This window comes from Diadema antillarum, unplaced genomic scaffold (genome assembly GCF_040938485.1).
Source record: "Diadema antillarum isolate AM-2024a unplaced genomic scaffold, OU_Dant_1.0 scf00000131, whole genome shotgun sequence".
Lineage (NCBI taxonomy): Eukaryota > Metazoa > Echinodermata > Echinoidea > Diadematoida > Diadematidae > Diadema > Diadema antillarum.
Genome location: NW_027271020.1, coordinates 2,294,077 through 2,315,765, shown reverse-complemented (window position 1 = coordinate 2,315,765; position 21,689 = coordinate 2,294,077). Strand labels below are relative to the sequence as shown.

The 21,689-nt window shown below is 40.2% G+C and overlaps 1 protein-coding gene across 1 annotated transcript in view; it reads right to left on the bottom strand.

Moving 5' to 3' along the window:
* LOC139720689 (uncharacterized) overlaps positions 1-16,947 on the bottom strand; it is a 34,403-nt gene extending 17,456 nt beyond the window's left edge. The window contains exons 1-5 of the mRNA XM_071632045.1: positions 16,853-16,947; positions 12,729-13,237; positions 5,882-7,601; positions 5,150-5,294; positions 946-1,067 (exon numbers count right to left, since the gene is read on the bottom strand). Coding sequence (XP_071488146.1) covers positions 946-1,067; positions 5,150-5,294; positions 5,882-7,601; positions 12,729-13,175 — 2,434 coding nt within the window. The 5' untranslated portion in view covers positions 13,176-13,237; positions 16,853-16,947. The remainder of the gene's footprint in view (positions 1-945; positions 1,068-5,149; positions 5,295-5,881; positions 7,602-12,728; positions 13,238-16,852) is intronic.
* Between the last annotated feature and the right edge of the window lie 4,742 nt (positions 16,948-21,689).

The window sequence follows — 21,689 nt, the reverse complement described above, 5'->3', positions numbered from 1 at the left end:
GCGAAGAGTCAAGTGATGTACATTGTACCTTGGGGGTGGGAGGCATAAAAACTTGGTCTTCATTGATAGATTAATCATAAAGGATTAGGTGATGGGGGGGGTGAAAATGATCTTGGTTTTTATTGACAGGGGGTATATCTTGATGAGTTGGGTGACATGGGAGGGGCAGAAAGGCATACAAACATGGCCTTTACAGCCAAAACATAGTTCTGGTACACCTGTAAAATTGTCAAATTTTGTCTCAAAATGTACACGTATGCCGAAGAAATGTGTGGAATAACGCTGCAGTGGCAAGACATTTGTTGGGTAACGACGAAAATGCGAAATATTAACCAAAAATGTTCGCATCTCAGAACTTCCCCGATCGGGGTCAGGCTAACTCGGACTCGGGGACAATTCAGCCTCATTTTGACGGCGGGGCCGAGTTGTCCCTCTGAATTACTGTATACAGTGTTGTACTATGGGAGCGCTTCTCGTTCTGGCTGGTCGCAGTAATTGGCCGAGTTGAAACAGCGGATGCAAGAATCTCTTTGGTGCGCATGCAAAATTAGTGTGTGCCTATCAAGCCCCTATGTATAGAATATGGCGATCACGAACTGCATATAAATTGTCAGAAATAGGGCCGAGTTGTCCCTGAGACCGAGTTAACCAGGATTCTTCTGAAATAAAAGTCGGTGTACCAACTTTTACTTTTGATCTCAAAATACTCCGAAACAACTCACCAGGTAAAGTTTCTTGGTAGACTCTTTCGATATATTGCAAGTAAATATGAAATGGCGCCAGACAGGTTCTCGAACCTTTACCAGAACTATGTTTTCACTTTAATGACGGGCGATGGTTTAATAGTGAAGAGTTGGGTGACATGGGGGGGGGGGGGGCAAATAATCTTGGTTTTTATTGGTGGGGGTGGGGGAGGGGCATATTTTGATAAGTTGGGTGACATACCTTTACAGTTTGGGCACACCCAGCTCAGGTCCTCCTGTTCCATCCGCTTGCCCTCCTTCTTGGAGATGTTGACGCATTTCCCGTGGAACCAGTCCTCACACTTGTCGCAGCAAATCATGAACCTGAACAGGTGGTGGGCAACATTTGGATGTAATGACTGCTAAACTGTCCACCCTAGGTGACTCTCGCATGAATGTAACGATGCTAGATGACCAATATGATGGCATGCCATCAGTTTTTGTTCTGTTATGATTCTTTATTCGAATTTCATTCAGTGCCACAAAATTTGCATTCACAAAAACAAAACAAAACACTGCACGAAGACAAAAAAACATTACACACAAACATTGTACAAAAGACAAACAATATTACACACAAACATTGTACCTAGATATGTCAAATCTTACAGATCTTACTTCGTGACTCATTTGATCAAAAAAGAAATCGGTCTTTTTTTTTTCAGCACACATATCTTCTCGCAAAGTGAACAAAAACTGGGGACACAATAGTTTGCTCAAGGCCATTCTGGCACATTTCACCACTTATTTCTGAAAAATACATCATGTAGTTTTTCCTAATCCTATCCCTCTCATCCCCCACCACATACTGTATACACCTTATGCTTAGCAAATCAGAATTTTCATGAACTGGGACTTTGCGACAATTTCATGAGAGTTTAATTCGCTATGATGGAGTACAGTAATGAACAGAAAAATGTGTGCAAGTTGAATTCATGTTGGAATCAAGGTTCATATTTTCATGTGCTATTGAATTCACTCTTAGCATACAACTCGCAAGATTCACAAAACATACAGTTTGTATGCCTTATACAGTAAATTAAAACAAAATTAAATACATTAAACAAATAAAGAGTGATGATTGAAATAGAACTATATGTGACCCGCTACAACAAAAGGATCCGAAAGTCGGGGAGGAGAATTTTCTGAAAATGGCATGATATCATTCCCGTACTCTTGTACTTTAATTTCATATATAGCACAACTAATAAAAGCACTCGGTGGCAGAGATATCGATGATTTTATCAGCGCATGTCAAGTGATTGAGTAAATCAGAGTTTACTCGAGAAAAACGCCTTCAAAGTTGTCCTTTCGACGCTATCATGGTCATGGGGAGGCGAGACAGTTTTCACCACTTGACAATAGAAGGCACGCTCCTAGCGACCTCCGCCATGTTCAGTCAAGCTTAGCGCCAGCGGTCTACGCACGACCAATCGGTAATCAGGATGCCACTCACTGACCAGGAAGATCACTCCCTCGTTGCTGGGGGTGGAGTCTAGCTGTGGCGCTAAATCCAAATCTTCGGACACGTTTGTCTTACATTGAAAGTCGGAAAATCATGACCCTGAAAAACATGAATTTCTTGCCTTTCCTTTGATCATTTAGCTTCGAAATTTCGGCAGATGATGGACAAAACATTAGACTACAAAATTATGCCGAAAACAGAAATCAGATTGCTTTGACCAATTTTGGTGATGTAACTTCTAACTCGATTTTCTCAGCTCGGCCATCAGCGAATCTAGGATCCTTTTGTTGAGGCGGGTCACATATGATGTGTCTCCACATAAGGCTTACAATAATATAGTCAGAAGAGCTCAAGTCCCAAACATATCCTGCAGAAAGTATGTACTTTCTAATGCTACACTATACCTGGAGCTGAGGTAGGGAAGGAACCATTGTTATGACTTTTTGAAGGAAAACCTAACCTCAGAGATGCATTTTTCCCCAAGTTTTAGCTCTTCAAATGTGGCTACGACATCGGGAGCACGGAAATCATCACAAAACATTTATAAAACTGCTGTACACAAGGCTATCAATTGCTAAAAAAAAAAAAGCACCACTTGCATGTCACACATGGTTTCAAGTAAATTCTTCATTGACAAGACCTCTATGCCGAAGGTAGATAGCACCAAAAATCATGATCTGCACATATTGTACAAGAGAAGGAATAAGAACAACACATTGATGCCCAGTTTACAGTTCAGCTACAACTATTTCCTACTCTGCCTCTGATCATCACTGCCAGCCTTTGAATCTGCACACCACATGTGCCACACATACCAGCTCTGCATGGCTTCACACGAAACTCCTACGAGCTGGGAAACTCTCGTCGGAAAACCACTTGCCGTGCTACCAGCACAAACTTCAAAGCACCGAAGAGCTTGATGATAATAAATCACAGCCAGAATCAGAAGTACGAGGTTCCTGGGTAGTGAGCGAACCCCGGGGTCTCTGGGGAGTACGAGTCTCCATTCACACTTCACACATGCAGCGGGAGTCTGTGTCCGACCCAGGCATCCCCTACCCCCAACCCCTATCCATTGCCCCCAGTGCTCTGAGCTACCAGGCAATATCATTTCGTATCAATCAGCCGGTTCGCAAAGTAAATGTATGCAAATCTATAGATACTACTGTTCTTGTAGATTGCTCACTGAGCTATGCCGTTCACCTGCCTCTACCAATAAGGCATTTCTCACCACATGGCACCCACTTTGCATGCTTCAGCTATTGCTGTATTGGGAGGAAAGTCAGGGGCGAGATATTTGGTTGTCAGGTACAGCCTTAGCAACAGAGGTATGCATAATATCCAACTGGTCCTGTCTTGTGGTGGGGCAAGTTTACAGGTGCATCCCCACTGATGGATGTTCGTTGCTTGAGAATAAGCCAGTTCGTAATAAGCTCATGTACACCTTGGTACAAATGACCTTTGTGTTTTCTCAGTTGGTTAGGCACTTCACTCGTTTTCAAAACGGTATAATGCATAAGCTTGCCCAACATAACAATTTATGGAATTCGTGTTCAAACAAGGTATGAACTTGAGTTTAGACCAGGTGGCCAGAATAGTCTGTCAGTTGACACTTTAGCAGGCATCTAATTCATTGTTTCATATTGAATGCAATGACAACCTTTTTCTTTTGATATTGCCAAATACCAGGCTTGCTGTCAGGTGGATGTGCTAGCAAGCACTATTTAGATAAGGATCACATGAATAATCATCACATCACAGATGCTTATCTCAGTGAATTAATAAACCAAAATGCCTCTTGGTATAAATGACCTTTTTGCTGCTCATGCACAAAGTGGAATTACGAACTGGTCTATCGAGTTATAAGCTCTTGAATATGTTGATTTACCAGTGTATTTAAATTAATTACCATGTTTCTCTGATGACCCACCAACACCCTATTCCTTCCACCTGTACATAATATCTTTTAACCCTTGGAATTTGCATGTATCAGTTGTTGCTATGCCAGGCAACGGAGGAGAGGGCCTTGAACAAGCTGTCTGACTGTCAGGAACAATCTTTGTTATGGCAGGCTAAAGTATGCATATTATGTTGGTACAGCTGTAGACAAGTCAGTTCACCTGTCCTAATAGACTGATTCCATGATGTTCTACAATTTCTGCTTCTTTTCCCACAGCCTAGAAAAGAGGCATCTTATTCACCTGCTCCGTCCAATAAAGTTTCGCAGGCTGGAATTCACTAAGCAATTCTTCTATGCAGGGAAGGCCTCTGGCAAGCTTTGGGGTTGTGAAGGCAGTCTTCAGTGAACAAAGCATGCACAGAATTTGAATACATCTCCATACTTGGACTCTTGATTTGCAAGCATTGCAAGATGTTCCAATGTCTGGGCAATCCCCATCTACATGTACTTCCATGTTTTCAGAAGGCTCTCAAGTTAATTCTAAATACACTATACTATTTTCCAAGTTACATAGTTGTTTGAGTCCTTGCCTATAGCGTAACATACCATACCAATGTCAGAGGAGCACTCGAACACTCCCAAAGCATACAGTACTGTGCTGTGGCAAAAGTGAACTGCTTCCTGATGTGCTCCAAAAGCGTACTGTGCCAGAGAGCGTTCGAGCTAATGGTCTTTATCAGAGAAAAACCGTATATAGCGTAAACGCTGAGGTGAATGACCCTGTCGCTACAAAATGTGTGACCCTTCTAATACTTGCATCCAAAAGTAACTCGTATAGGCACCCAATCTCCACAGAGAGATCAAATCGTCGGTTGAGAATGATAAGGGCGTTAAGTTGCCACTAAACCCATGGTGTTCAAGACAACTTAACGCCCTTCTCATTCTCAACAGACGAAATGCTCCCAATCTGGCACAGTATGGTACAGTTCGGGTAGCTTTTGAGCATTTGAACACAGCCTTGGCCTCTTTACTACAACTTACTTTCCGTCGTGAGGCTGCTTGCAAATGCACCAGAGCTTTTCCGGATCGTCGTCACTGGTCCACTCGCTTCCGGAGTCGTGCTCACCTGCATCGCGCTCGTCGTCCTCCTCTGAAGAAAAGGGGATGTCGCTCAGCTCTGCCTCATCTGGAGCAAGGGGGGGGGGGGGGGGGCGAGGAAGCGGAAAAGACATTGAGGGACATGCTTCATATTACATTTAGAATTCCTTTGAACTTGACACTTTCCCCTGTTCAGACATTTACTTACATCCACTGTATAGCTTCATCATTTTGGTACAGCTACACCATTTTGTGTAAATTTTTCATGTTTGACCACCTTGTACATCCCTGCTGGAAGCCAAAGTAAAAATTTAAGTCATGGCAGCCATGTGGGTGTTTTGTTTGTTTGTTCGTTTGTTTTTTCTCAAAAATATGAGAAACACACATATAAAAATGTGGTGGGATAGCCAAATTTATCACATGAATTACAATCAAACCAAAGACAAAAAATCTATTTAAATAATTAAAAAAAGATTATTTTCTGAATTTATTTATTCTTCAAACCTTTTTCTTCTCTGTATACCAACATACCATTCACAAATTTAAAAAGGAGAGAGAAATAAGACACCAAACAAGCAATGCAATGCACTACACATAAATCTGGCATGCAGGCAGTGAGCACGCAATAAGAAGAAAATCAGACCATCTGAAATAAGATTTCATCTTTTGTCTTACCAAGGTGCTTCTTCTTTGCATCCCTGGACCTCCGAGATGATCTCCGTCCCTCTGAGTTATCTCTTCCTTTCTCCTTATCCTTCACTTTCTCCTTCTCCTTCCCTTTGTCCTTCTTCTCTTTGTCCTTCCTTCTTTCCTTTTCCTTTTCTTTTTCCTTTTTGTTTTTATCCTTCTCTCTTTCTCCCGATGATTTGGACCTGCTCCGCCGACTTCTCCTTTCTCCTTCCTTGTCCCCTCTCTCCTTCTCTCTATCCTTGCTGCTGCCTCTTTCTTTGGACGATTTGGAGCGGCTCCGATCTTTCCCTTTCCTCCCGGCACCACTACTGGGGGAGTGCTTTCCCTTGTGATGATGCTTTCGTGTCTTCTTGGTGCTCTTCCCCTCCTCCTCGTCCTCCTCCTCCTCCTTTTTACCTTCCTTCTCTTGCTGGTCCGTTTGTTTGTTCTTTGATGACGCTTGCGACTTGTCATCTGCCTTCTCTTCCAGTTTGCTCTCCGCCGCTGCCGCCTCCTCCTCCTTCTTCTTTTTGTTTTCCCGCCTCGCGCTGCGCCGCGACGGCTCTCTGGTCGCTGCGGTGTCCTGGGCCGGGTGGGGAGGGATCACCTTGGGCGTGTTTGCGGCATAGCTGTGGTCCATCCAGTAGACGCTGCTCTCCTTGTGGTCACCCTCTTGGTCGGACAACTCGCCGACCTCCTTCTCCTCCTCCTCCTCCTCTTTCAGCTCTACCTGTTCAGCCCCTTCCTCAGCTTCATCCTCCTTCTTCGCTTCCTTGTTAGAAGTGCCCTTCTCTGCTTCAGCTCCCAGCTTTGTGTCATCAGAGACCTTTGAATGGGATGCTTCCTTTCCTTCCTTGCTGTCCTGTGGTGCATCTTCGACCTTGACACTCTCTTCAACCTGCCCACTGAGCAGTTTCTCTTCCTCGCTCTTTTTTATCTCTTGGTCGATGACGCTGAGATACTTTGCAATTTCGCTCGTCAGGTCTATTTCTGGCTTGACAACAGCTGGCTGTTCCTCGTCTTTGCTCACTCCCTTCAGCTCTTCCTTGGCGGTTCCACTCTTGGATGTCTCCGGGAGGTCGCCACTGGCATCATGGACTTCCTTCTTGTCAGACTCCTGTGCTTCAGCAACTTTCTTGGACTTTTTCTCCTCTTCCTTCTGCTTCTTCTTCTGTTCCCTCTCCTTCTTCTGTTGCTCCTTCTTCCGAATGGCCTGCCTCAGAGTCAAATCATTGGCTGTGATTTTGGCAATCCTTGCCGATCTCCTCTTCAGGCTGTCCTCTCTCTTCTTACTTGGGGTTGTGTCACTCGTCGACCCACTCTCCGTCTCTCCATCGCTAGTTGTCGAGACGACCGTTGCCGCGGCCACCAAGCCCTCATCCCCGATGGCGTCCAGAAGGAGCTCGCTGCTCATGACCTCATTCATGAGGTCCTTGGTGTTGAGGCTGGTCGCGCCAATGTCGAGCATGTTGTCGAAGTTGAGCGAGTCGTTGGAGGCGTTCAGCTGCAGCTTCTCCTCTGCCTCCGTCTCCTGGGCATCGTCCAGGGGACTGGATTCCTCCGTCTCCATCTGCTCCAGGCTGTCCTGAGGGGTTATCAGGGGGTTGGCTGCCATCTTGTCCTGCTCAGACTTGAGGGCAGCGTCTATCTTCAGGATCTGGTCCTCGGTGAGGATGGTCGAAGAGCCAATGAAATCAAAAGTTGAGCTGCTAGGAGCTTCTTTCCCCTGTGGTCAAGATGACAGAAAGGATACATTGTACAGAATTTGAACTACACAATCATACTTTGCTCTCCATGAAATACATGATGACTTAACATTGTAACACTCTTTTCTGGTTATAATGCAGCTAAATGGGTCAAAACAGTAAAACGGTCAAAATGAAGAAATAAATTGAACAATAAGTATGTTGATACACCATCTGGTGAACAAAAGGTTATTACAGGAAGACAAATTTAAGAATAGTTTTCTTCAACTTAAACATGTGTTGTTGTTTTTCCCCTCCAATGCAGTTAGTTATGACAAAGACTACTAAACCTTAGCTAATACCATAAACAGGAAATATTTTGCTGAAAATGGAAAGTTTCATGCAAATAATTGGTTAATGGTCCTTTTCTTCAACATTAATTCATACCATTACCAGCAACATGATAACAAAACAGTAAAAGTAGAATGCTGCAAAGTCCATTTTACTCAATCAAGATCAAAACATCAATCTTGTGAAAATGTCCACACATGTATACTGTACATGTGCTAAACTCTCCTCTGTACTATATAAGGCAGCGCTCGACACTAACGGTGGCCTGGGGTTACCAAAAATGAAAGTCGGGCCACCAAAATTTTTTGAAAAGTATGTCAATAAATTCGTAACTTTTTGCGCCGGAAATTAGCAGTTAAATTTGTTTAAAGGATGGATGAAAAGGACTGAATGAGTGCCTGAGAGTGAGTGTTGCAAGTTTGTTGAAGTTTATTTATAATGTCCAACTTCTAATTCTTACTATCATAAAACTTAAATATTTGACTCATTAAAAGAAAAGGACTTTTAATTTTTTTTTTTTTCGGGCCACCAAATTTTTCTCTCAGGCCACCAAAAAATTGAAATTTAGGATTTTGGTGGCCCCATTGGGCCACCAAACAAAAAAGTTAGTGTCGAGCCATGTATAAGGGATAGGAGAAAATGTTTAAAAGCTGGGATACAAGTATCGTTTTGTGATCATGAGGAGAGAATGATGAAGAACACTGCCATTATATATAAATGTAATATCCAAAGGTGAATATTGCATTTGACAAATAAACAGCTTGCATAAATACTGATGCAAATTCAAAGAAGAAAATATCAAAATATACTGAGGGTTGGCAAGGTGGAAACCCCACAAACAACTGCTGGATTACTCCGCATTTAATTACCATTTACAACAACAACAACAAAAAGTACTGAGAAGCCCACTCAAATCATTTGCAATTAAAAAGTGTTATGCATTAAATGCACTCGTTACTCAGCTAGCTATCACAGAGCTCACTATATTCAATTTTTCAAGCTCACTTCTCTTTGGCTTGATATGTTGTAAAGCAACGGCAATATTCAGTACTGGGGTTTTGCAGTTTCAATTCCTAGTAAGCTGTCATGACTTGTTAAAATATACCTTTGCTATTCATCTTGACACCAACTTGTTTTAATCATGCAACCTTCCATTTGACATGACCACTCTCAAAAAGTCGAGCTCTCTCTTAACCCATTTCTCCCAAGAAACTGCATCTATAATGTGGTTTAATGAGCCTCTGTACCCTTTTTTTATCAGAATTTCCATCATTCTTTCCTGGTTTTTCATTTGAAGTATGCAACTTTTCATCACTTGAGTCCTTTTTGGGGGTGTAAACATAAGTTGACCTGTACTTCAGAATATGAACTAGAACAGTTCTGTTTCAAACTGGATTTTTTTTTTCCTGATCTTGCGCTCATTTAAACCAGTTCAATCTAATTTTCACCAATTTCAGATGCACAGCAAATTTCTGGGCCCCGTTTCATAAAAGATGTTAGGATGGCAACTCTTGCTGGAATGACAACTTCCAATAGCAACAGCCAATCAGGAAGCTGGATTCTTGTCATTACCATGACAATTGCCATTCCAGCAAGAGTTGTCATCGTATCAACCTTTTCTGAAATGGGACCCTGAAGTGTCAACATGTATAACAATGATAAGATGGTAATTTTTAAAGCAAATTCCCCACAATTTGGTCGGATAAAGCAGCAGTCATGGTTATGAGCAGGGCTTGACATCAGCAGTGGCCCGGGGCCAACAGAAATTGATGTCAGGCCACCAATTTCTGAAAAGGCTATCTTTTGGTGGCCCAGAGATTCAATTTTGATAGTCATGTTTCCGTTTATATTGGGCCACTACACTTTTGGGAGTGCCATCAAAATCTATTCAAAGATTTTGGTGGCCCGGAAAAAGGTTCGTGTCATGCCCAATATCAAATTGGAAGAAGATAACACTACATGATGCATTACGAGTCGATTGAAAAGGGTTGACAAAAAGCGTATGTAAACAACTGGCACACTTTGTGAGTAGCTCCACACTAGTAAAACTGCATTATTTAGAAAAGACAGATAAACTGCAAGGTACACACATTACAACATGAATCTAATCTGCTCTAAATGTGTTAAAAGGCTTTCCAACGCCCAAATGGTAGACGTAATGAAAGGCACAACAGCTTTGTCAGCATAAGTTGACAAATATATGATTGTACAATGTAGGTGACATCTCAGTCATGCTGCCACATTTCACCACAAAGAAATACACACATTCTGTATTAATGCAACACTTACTAAACAGCTCTAATGACCAGTATATTAAAAGCAGGGCTCTGTAGAATGCTTTACTAGTGGAATATTGTTTGTTAGTAACTAACATTACTGCTCTACATTTTCTAAAGCTGTACAATATCTACTTTATGTGGAAAAAAAAGTGAACTTGAATTACTTATAGTTCTACAGACTGTACTCATAAACTACTTGTATGTATTCAGGGTAGCCACTTTTTTGACATCATGGTTTGTTTTGGTATAGTTTGGTATAAAAAATGAATTCATTGAAAATGAATGTGTTGAGTCTTCGTAAACAATAAAAACACTTTCCATCTATTGCAGCACCTGTACTATTGCTAAACTGCGACATTACAAGCAAAATGTGACAAAGAACTGTTTTCAACCATTTAAAATATTTGAATAAGTACTGAAGTACAACGTACCTGTTATCTGTTTCAACAAAAATGCAACAAAAATTCGACAGCTGACATTTTGTTCTTCAACAAAAAATCATGATAATTTTTCCTTACATATATGGTAAACATTGGATAGATTTTTTCATTTTGTCGTGACCTACCTTCCCCCTGACAGTTGCAAAGTTCTGTGATTCGCCCCCAGTTTTCAAAACCATTTTGAAATGACAAACAATGAACCATATAAGAACTGTGAATGATTTGTCAGCAATGGTGCAACGCTTTGAGCCAATAACAAAAGTACACAGCAACTTGTAACGGCCCAAAATGTTGATGCTGAATGGAAATCAAACACAAGAATGGGCATGATAAAAAAATGTACATTGTAAGACTGCCTCTTCTTCAAAGACAGGGATACACAGTACATGAGCTACACGCAATATGAAATGCAATTACATTTCATGATAAAAAATCATGATTCAACAAGTTATGAACAATCAGAAAAGAATTGTATTTCAATGCTTGAAGCATAGCAGTTAATACAGAATTTTTGAAGGAAAATTTCCCCAAACATATATGATGGCAAAGCAGAAAGATTTATAAAATGGGATTCAACAAATCTGGGTTTTTTTAATTGTATACAATCCTTTCACCTTTACAGGATAAGGTAAACATTATTCTCTCTACCTTCTACAAGAGATGGGGCAAATGCTCTTTGAATATCCTAGAACATGGATTTTTAATAAATTCCATGTTCTTTAAAGCATTTTACAACAGTGATACCACAACTTGTCGAAGAGAGGGTTGCATATGTAATGAATCAAATCTTATACAAATTCACAATTTTCAACTGTCTGGGTATTTCCCCCCAACTTTCACCGAGTGCTTTCCCAGATCTTTCTGCATTGGCTAAACCTACACAAACACTGTATGGTCCAAATTCAAAAAGTAGGTTTGAATTTAGACCCTGGTTTAAGTGAAGTCCATGGACTAAAAAAAGTGTGAAATAGGCGTACCACCTTTGACTTGCATGACGTATATGCAATCTGTCATGCGCATTTACACAGAAGAAATTTGCATTATATACCAAGGTCTAAATCTAAACCACCTTCATGAATGCTGGCCTATGTGCTTGGGGAAAGTTCCTCTTTCGGTGAACGCATGCTGTCCAGCAGACTAAAAGGCGCAGGATGTGTAAAGGGTGTGGGGTAGGGGAAGGGTGGGGTGGGGTGGGGGTAAGGAGGGGTAGAAGGAGGGGTAAAGGTAAGTTGGAGTAGGGTAGAGTGTGAAGGAGTTAAGATAAATTCAAACCAATTAGAAGACCACATTCCATTGATAATGTCTATGACCCTATGCACTTTTTTGATGATCAAGCATCAAAGTCCTATCATTTAATGCTCCGAGGTTGGTAGAAAGGTAATAAGTTAACAGCGGAATACATACATGTAGTTTTATTCTCATACAAATGATTTAAGAATGTAGCCTGTACATTCAAAAGGTAGCATTCCTCTGCAGAAAGAGAAGGATTTTGCTGGAGGCATAGAACAGAAATTGTTGCCTCAATACAGCTTTTGACAATTTAAGTTGCTTGTTCCATCTCAATCACTTCTGTTCACCATGTACCTGGTACCAAACAAACTAAATCCATTGTGCTTAAGGTTAGAGAAAAACTCTTATACGAGTCAAAGAATATGTGAGAAAATTTCAGGAATCTTTTCGCATTTCACTTTCTCCATAAGAAATATGTAGGTAATTTGAAATGCCAATTTTCTGAAACGGTAAACTAACTCTTTTGAACTTGTGTGGCGAAATGTGTAAAAACCTGCCACTGCGGATATCAGCTAGAGTATGAAAATAGATGCATGTCAAGATGTCCAATTTTAAGTCTTTATACCAGAATCTAATAAGTCTATAGACATAACCAATAGAATGCGGTAATTGTTAGTTGCTACAAGGATTACCTCGTCTAAACACACAACCAAAGCAAACTGCAATGCTAGCTGATAAAAAAAAAGAAAGTGGGGTGGGGATTGAGAATCAAAAAAACTTCTCTATTAGAATTTCTCCCACTACAAGGGGGAACAAGGAGAATGTAGCAAATAACTGGAAAGGAAGTTTGTTTCGATCTGAGACCAACCCAATAGGACATCGCAGCACTAGCCTCATCCTCATAAGCGCAATTCGACGGCTGAATGGCAGGAGAAGGGAAAGGGAAGGGCATTACCTCCCCCTCCGGATCACCGCCCGTAGCAGTCAGGTTCCACGTCAACAGTCCCGCCCCGACCCTCTCCACGACGACGTTTGGGGACGCGCTGATCACACCCACAGAGGACGCCGGTGCCTGAGCCGCACCGGAGGATGGCGGGGTCTCGTTTCCCGGGCCAACCGCATCTTCTGCAGTGGCCTCCGCCGCTTGGTCTTTGCCGCAGGATGCCTTGTCCGCGGCGGATTTCTTCGCTTCGTCACTGCTTCCCCCCTTTTTCTCATCCTTCACCACTGCCGCAGTTTTGGAGGGTTTCTTTTCATCTGCTGACGCATCCCCGCTGGCTTCCTTTCCACCACTGCTCTCACCACTTGCTTCCATTCTCTGCGACGATTCTGAAATCCTCTGGGAGCAACGAATCCCATCAACCTGGCAGAAGAAAGCTACAGTTTGAGAATGGAAAAGAAATTATCACACGAGTTGATATGGTATATTAATTGCTGTTTTCCTGTAAATAGGTGTTTCTTGGATCTTGGATAAGTAGACCTCCCAAACATCTCCTGTGGAGTTTTAACTGGAGGTTGCATAGAGGGTGGACTTTCAGAGAAAGGATGAGGGAAGGGTCCTCAAACAGGGCATGTTTGAACTTGGGGGGGGGGGGGTCCTTTTGGGAAATAGTAGATGGAGCCAAGTTGTTCCTTGCTTTTACAGTGCGTGGAAAAAAAGAAAACTTGTAAACATCAGATGAAGTTTGATCTATCACAAACTGCTTGGTATGTCCCCTTCTTTCCCTTGTGAACTTGTTTCTACAAGTATGTCATTGTACTGTATGTCCAGGTGGCCATGGAGGATCTTGTACAGGCATGTGAGTCGGTGTACCTCTCGTCTGTCTTTCAGAGGGATCCAGTTTAATTTACTGAGAAGATGCGTCACACTTATATCCCTCCCGTATGAATTGGTTACAAATCTTGCTGCCTGTCTTTGCACCTTTTCTAAAACTTGGATGTTTTTTACTGTATGTGGATCCCAGGATGCCGAAGCATATTCCAGATGTGGTCGGACCAAGGAAGTATACAATTTCTCCTTAACAGAGGGAGAGCAGTAATGAAAATTCCTCTTTATGAAATTAAGAGTATTCATTGCTTTAGAAGAGGCATGTTGGGATTGTTTATTCCATCGGACATCTTTCTGGATGTAGATTCCTAAGTAATGGATTTCTTCTTTAGGTGCTGGACAGAGATGATGTGTTTAGGACACATCATCTCTGTCCAGCACTGAGGTATGATCACCCAATTTATTATGTGTGAATTAAGTGAAAGCAGCAATATCAGAACACATAAGTTTAAAGTTTGAGGAAAACAGGACAATCTGTTCAAAATCTATCAATTTTTAAAGTTTCAGTGTTGCATTGGTGGATGAGAAGACTAGATTCTACTACAGTTTGTGACATCACATATGAAGAATGACAAAAGAAAATTCAACAAAGTTAAATTTTTGTATGCAAAGTACACATGCTCTGACTTGTAACTGACATACTGTAGGTCCTATAGGCTACACACTGTTAAATATTTTCGCATAAATTTACAGATATTTTCGCGAATGAGGAGAGGTCATAGACATTTTTGTAGATGTTGTTTTCGCGATTTGACACTGACGCTATTAAACTAAAGCCATAATGTAAATCAATGTAAAACATGGCCGGCGCAGCCGTGGGGGCCGTGGGGGCTCGGGCCCCCACACTTTTTGTGCACCATACAAAGGAATGCATAAGGTGTCATCACTTTGGGCCCCCACACTTTTTTCAACCCGGAAGTACGTAAGTGGCACTAAAATAGAAATAGATAGAGATCTTGAAGTATGGCGGCGGTAAGTTATGTTTTTTCTCTGAAGACCTTTTTTTTATAACACCCAGAAATGGGAGGGGAGAGAATGAGCTGAGGACCTTTTTTTTTTTTTTTTTTTTGCTTGTCAGCTGAAGAAACCTGGAAGTGGACGGGGAGAGATGAGCTGAGGACCTTTTTTTTTTTTTTTTTTTGCTTGTTAGCTCATGAAACCCGGAAGTGTGCCCCTTGTGAAAATAACAGCTTAGATCTAAGACTACGTTAGATCCTTTCTAACCCGTTAGAGTATTTAACACTAATAGGGTCTATAATAATATGTTAATATAGACTAGTATTACCAAACGACAAGTCCAAAAATCAAAATGTTGATTTTGTTAGCGTCAGTTTAGTTGCTCTTGAACAAAATATCAAGCTCAGCTCAGGCTCAGCTCCAAGTGCATACATTTCAATTCAATTCAATGGAGGTTTATTGACAATAAAAAAGAACATGCAGCTCATTAGCTGAAATTGTTCATTTTACAATTAAAACAGAAAAACAACATTGTACAAAATAAATAGATATATTTGTGAAATTGGCTATCGATATGAATCGAAATGACGGAAACACTGTACAAACGATATGACGGAAACACTATACACAAAGATAAAAAATTGATATTTTAACCCGGCCTCAAATCCCTGAATTTTGAACCAAGACCCTAAAATTCCCATGGAGATTATCAACAAACAGTACATGCATAAATATTTTCTTTTTCGTTGATTAAAACCTTTGACCTCTTAACCCTCAATAAAAATGCATGTATTAAAATCATCAATAATGGAGTACGAATACTGAGAAATATTGCACATGTAAAGAAACAAATGATTGTAAAAATCATTGAGTAACTGAACTGAGCAGGGAGTAATTAAATTTCTGAACAATAAAATAATTGAGCTTAATTATCGATACACATCATAAACACAATCATATGAATGTAAACAAACTCAAGGCGCCGTTATGGCACAACATGTGGTTCTCAAAGCAAGTCTAAAGCACATCTCAAATATAAAACAATATTTCAACACAATTGACAAAACATTAAAACAAAAACAGTGTATTTATCACAAAGGTATTGAGTGCTTCCCATCCCCCACCCACCAAGTCCAAATCAATGAACATCCAAATTATTAAATAAAACATAAAATATCTAAAAATCCAAAAAGTTTCAACTTACACCGAACCTATCACTAATCCATGCATCAAAACATAAAAGAGAGAAAAAAATCAGCACCAAACAACAAACTTATAGCATCCAGCCTGACCCTTGACCCTTAACCTTTGACCCCACGCCCTCAAAACTCTCAAGAGAATCATTGATGGGCAGAGATATGCACTTCAAATTGACCTTGACCTTTTGGACATGAACAAAATACGCATGAAATTTACTATCAAAAACACAAAGAGAATACTTTACAAAAGGTCAGGAATATTGCACATTGATGAGTAGAAAAGTCTACAAGCCATTGAGTAGCCTCACTAAGCAGGGGATAGTTGAGTTTCTGAAACGTTGTGTTCTGGTTCGGGGGATGTCGATATTTAACGAGTTCCTAAGGCTACGAGTTATGAGTTGGGAACGCTGAGGAGGAAGCATGTCACGGTGACGGGTAGAGCGAAGGAGGGATTTTCCAAAACTAGTGAGAAGGGAACTCCTTCTTTCAGACAATGACTCGATGTTCATATCGCGGAGAGCATCATTATAGGGGAGATATAAGGGGTAACTGATGAGGCGGAGAGCATGTGCATGTGCAAAGCTATCGGCATCGATCACTGCACTATTGACGTTCTACAAGCAATCCTGGGTTTTAGGGGGCTAAATCATAGCAGAATACGGGGAAGAGTGTGGTCGGGTCTATACACGTTACTGAATTTGCGGCCGAGTATCGCCTATCGGCCTCGCCTAGCGCCTGCGAGCGGCAGTAGTCTGCACTCCGCATGCATACACATGCGGAACTCACCGTAGCACAGAGGCGCACACCTTCACAGTAGGCCGAGCCAGAAACGTCCGTGCGACGAATACAAACACACACACAACCACCACACTCGCATTCCCGATGAATCCTACCCATACCCCCCAGTCCCACGTTCTCGCAAACCACAGCGTAAGCCGTAACTCAACGACTTTAAAAATACAACCACTTCCTTGCGATATCAATGCTTCGTATTACGAACGCACTTACCTCGCTTAACCACCGATAGAATGTGTCCAGCAAAAAAGATTTATCATCCGACCACTATAAAGGGGAAAAACACGGGTAAAGATTTTCACGAGGTATCCCAAGCCGCGGTCACCAAAACATGTCACCTGCCATGTTTTTCGTCCTCCGAGGTCAGCAAAATTGATGACCTCCAGCTCGTCGCACGCGCGCTCGCTACTTTGCGAGCTGCTATCCTAGCAGCTGTGCGCGCGCTGTGTGCTAAAGCGCGTGGGAGGCGTGTGTATGAGGCGAGGAATTACCTGCCAGCTACTAGTATTACGTAATAATCTTATGACTATGATCAATTCTTGCGACAATGTAAGTCAAGGAAAACAAATGATTTTGCCTTCCTCATAAGATGTAATCATGTTTGATGCATGTCATGTTTGATGTATTGCCTGCTGGCTTCTTAGAGGCATTATTTACCACTTGCATATAAAACAAAAACCCAGTTTTAATGCTTTAAAGTAGTTCTAAAATATGAGTTAGGGATAGAAACAATCAATGTAAAAATTTTGAATCAGTATAGTCAATGTTAAGTATTGTTAAATATACCAAATGTGAAAAATAGTTATGATAAAAAAGTGTTTTTAGACTAAACCGTGTACAGTTACGGTTTATTGAGAAAAATAGTGATATATCCTTATATTTGGCTTCATTGCGAAATTTATGGTAGGATGTTTTGTGATACAACTGACCTACACATTCAAGTCATGTGCATCAAATGTGAGATTTCGAACATTTTTTCAATCACTGCTCCCAATGGTAAACAGTAATTCCTCATAACATTCATAATTACTGCAATTCGTATATTATCTTTATGTAGGCTTAACCCTGATTTACTAGTATGTAATCTCAGATATTATGATTTTTTTTTAATAAATTGAATGGTCTAAAGATTTGCGAGTACGATTCAAGATAATCGTGTAGACTTTAAAATTGTTCAGTTTCGTCTATGGCGCGTCTCACATGATGTTTTAAGATGGCGTATGTATAGAGATTGTGGCTTACTTCTGCCACAACGTATTTATGTCAATAAAACCGAATTATTATTTCCCCTGTTATCTTGGTAACTCCAATTATCGCAGCTCACAATAATTGATAAACTTCTTGATGAAACAGGACTCCAGCCTAGACGACACTCTTTATGTGTGCTTAATTCTCTACACTATTTTCTGACCATGATGTATTATAATCTCCCGCGCAATGTTGTCTGACGATGTTAGATTTTCCAGTTCTTCTCAAATTTTGCTGTCTCCGCCTTATCAACATACTTGATCCTTGACCTTTCATCAAACCGTTGAAGGATGGTACAGGATGGGATGCATAATGAATATGACGTATTATGCAAAAGACTTGCGGTGATAATAATGCCCATGTTGTCATTCATCAATAAGTCGGGGTGAAGTAATTTATCTTATAAAAAATATATATATATGATCTACATTGCTTACAAATTGTTAAAAATATAATGACTTTTTAATGTACACTTTGTTGTATTACTTTTCTGTTGGATGAAAAATAAAAGCTCAATTGAATTGAATTGAATTGAATTGAATTGAATTGAACTGAATTGAATTGTACCTTTTCCGTCTACTGAGTATTAACCCAGTTCTTTTCCCCGCTTGTAACTGCCATCACGTTATGACGAATTGTGATTTTAGGCACGATGAAAGTAATGTTTGTCAGCAGAAGTCATTATTTAGCACGCCTCCCTGTGATGCAGACCTATCATAGTCTCACCCATTTTTAGGCGAGAAGTTCAGGGGTCTTTCACATGACACTAATCCGCCTAACAAACAAAAAACAAAACAAAACAAAACCAACGAACAACAACAACAACAACAGCAACAACAACAACAGAAACCCGCTACGGGTGGATTTCCAACTATCAAAATGCCACCAAAAAAAGTTACATGATTGTGGGACCAAGGACCATGGTGGGACAATTTTTTTTTTCTAAATTCTATATTCAGTGTGAACCAGATCTTATTAAAGGCTGAAGCTCCTTATTTTGAAAGGAGGGACAATCCCTCCCCAACTCCGGTACCCCTGCACCGGGTCCCCTTCGCTCCAATACTGAGTCCAGCGGCGCCTATAGCTCACATTCGCACACAGCAGCTCTTCGATCTCTGACCTTGGTATTTCTGATGACATGCATGGATGATGCGTTAGTGCTGGAGATTTGTAATTACCATTAACATAGATAACATAGATAATTCATCATCATGACGTCATGAATCTCCACAGTCAAAGAGATTAGTGCACAATCAATACCTAATTTAGATGCTTTCATTTTTTTCATCATTTGATTTTCATAGTGTCGGGTTTCTCATGCATGCCTATATTCATGCGATTCAACTGCGCGAAAATGGCCATAGTGATACCAAATTGGTAAATTTAATTGACTTTAAAAAAAAGGTGAATACTACCATGCTAAACGAACGTTGCATTTCTAAAAAACAGCAGCAACAACAACAACTAAGCTAATAATACTTGGCCCTATACTAGTACTCTCTTCTATATGAAAAGTTTGTTTGCAAAAACCGATAAGTCCATACTTGTCAAATGGAGATATTTGCGATTAAAGGTCAAGAAAAATAAAGAGAATAATAAGAAAATTTTTGCTTCTTTTGACCATAACTTCAAAAATATACCTTTATATGTAGTGAACAATATATCATTTAAAAGGTATTATTTTGTACTTTATGACAGAGACCGTACTTCAAAATCTTCAAAAATGGACTTATCGGTTTTTGCAAACAAACTCTTCATATACTGTCGTATACAATATTGAAATTATGACACCCTGATATCGAGGAGTCCGACAAGAAGAAGCGCTCCCTCTGCGACGAAATTTGAGACTCTATTCTTGGTGGCACAAGGGCTGAAGGCATGCAGCAGTCTTGTTTGGAAATGGAATTCAGCGGGATATTCATAGCTGGTACAATCTCTTTGAAACGTAAACTTGGCACTGTGATAAAGTTGAAGAGGCAAATGACAAATTTCCTGAATAAAGATTAACGATAATTAGCTTTTCGTAGAAATTGACATCGTCTGTTATATCGGTCAAATTGAAAAGTAATTGTACGATTACCCTGTCGAGACGCGGCGTCTCTATAGTCTTCAATCTGTAAAACCCTTCTTTCAGGCAACGCTTCAAGAGTCTTCTTTTGCACAATCGCATGCTGTACCAATATAATTTTTGGTTCGAATATCATCACAAGGAGATTCGTCATGACCTCAAAAACAGCAAAACAAATTTAAGCATAACAAGAGAATGTTAAAACAAAGAAACAAAAATCGCACATTATCATTCATGTTGACACGCATGCACTCACAGACGCAACACGTTGATAAAAGAGAAAGATCTGAGACACATCCATGTTTATGAATGATTAGTCGATGTCTTATGTGTCATATCACCCTAGAGTGGTCTTGATTCTTTTTCCTGATTTCTAACAATCTCGTTTCTTTTCACGGCCGCAACGATCGTTCTTACGTCACAATGCAGTGTTAAACCCGTCAAGTTCCAGAATTCACTGCATTTCTGTGTTTTGATGCTGTCATCTTTGGCATTCAGTATTTCACGCATTAGATTTTTATGATCCTGATAAAGGTAATAGCATTTCATAATGACACATCGTATATTAATGAAAGCTTCTCTTTCTCTTGTATAAAGAATGATGGAAAACGTCTTAAACTGCTGTATATTGCGGATTCTTAGATTGCTAACATTATCTCAATATATTAATGTTTAGATTTTTCTTTCTTAATTTGTCTCTTTTTCTCTCAATGAAGAAATCCACTCCCAAACTGCATCAATTAAATAAGAAAGCGAAAAAAATCCCTGCATAATGATGCAAAATGATCGGACAAGAAATAAGGAAGTTTTTGAAATTTCAAAATTTTGCGGAAAACATTCATTTTTTTACAAGTCGTTATGAATATTCAAATCAGCAAATTGATGACGTCATGCTCTCACAATTTCTTATTCATTAATTGCATATACAATCTATGACCCCAAAAAATCTTATATTTCAGCGGTATGAATATAAACATTGCCTTATAACAACATAAAATAAAAAACAAAACAAAACAAATGTTATGTAACTCTGATACTATTATTTTGGTATGGGAATATGCTTGTACATATTATAAGCTGAAAATAGCAAATTTTCCGAATTTCATATGTTTACATACAATTGTTAGGGCATGCTATCATCAACTCGCTCGTTTCATAAAGACTGGTCAAGATTAATGTTTCCGCAGAAATGTGAAATTTGAAAATGTCTTACTTAACATTTATCCGATTTTTGTCATTTTTTGAACATTCTGCAGGAACATTTTTTGGAACGTTTTTTTTTTCTTCTCTTTCTGTGTTATAGACTATTTATTTTTTGGGTGGATTTCATCTTTAATAAGTTTCCCCTATTATACCAGTGCCGGCGGAGCGTTTTCAAAAGTGATGGGGGGGGGGGGGCACTTCCTGGTTTCATGAGCTAACAAGCAAAAAACAAAACAAAACAAAACAAATAAAAAAGGCCTTCAGTGCAACTCTTGGTGCCACTTCCGGGTTTCTTCAGCTGTCAAGCAAAAAAAAAAAAAAAAAAGAAGGTCTTCAGCGCAAAAACATAACCTTACCGCGCTCAAACTTCAAAGTCTCTATCTATTTCTTTCTAGTGCCACTTTACATACGCACTTCCGGGGTAAAAAAAAAAAAAAAAGTGGGGGTGGGGGCGAGCCCCCTCCGGTTCCGCCAGCCATGTATACAATCATGTGGATTGAATGAATGCAGCAATATCAGTATAGAACGCAT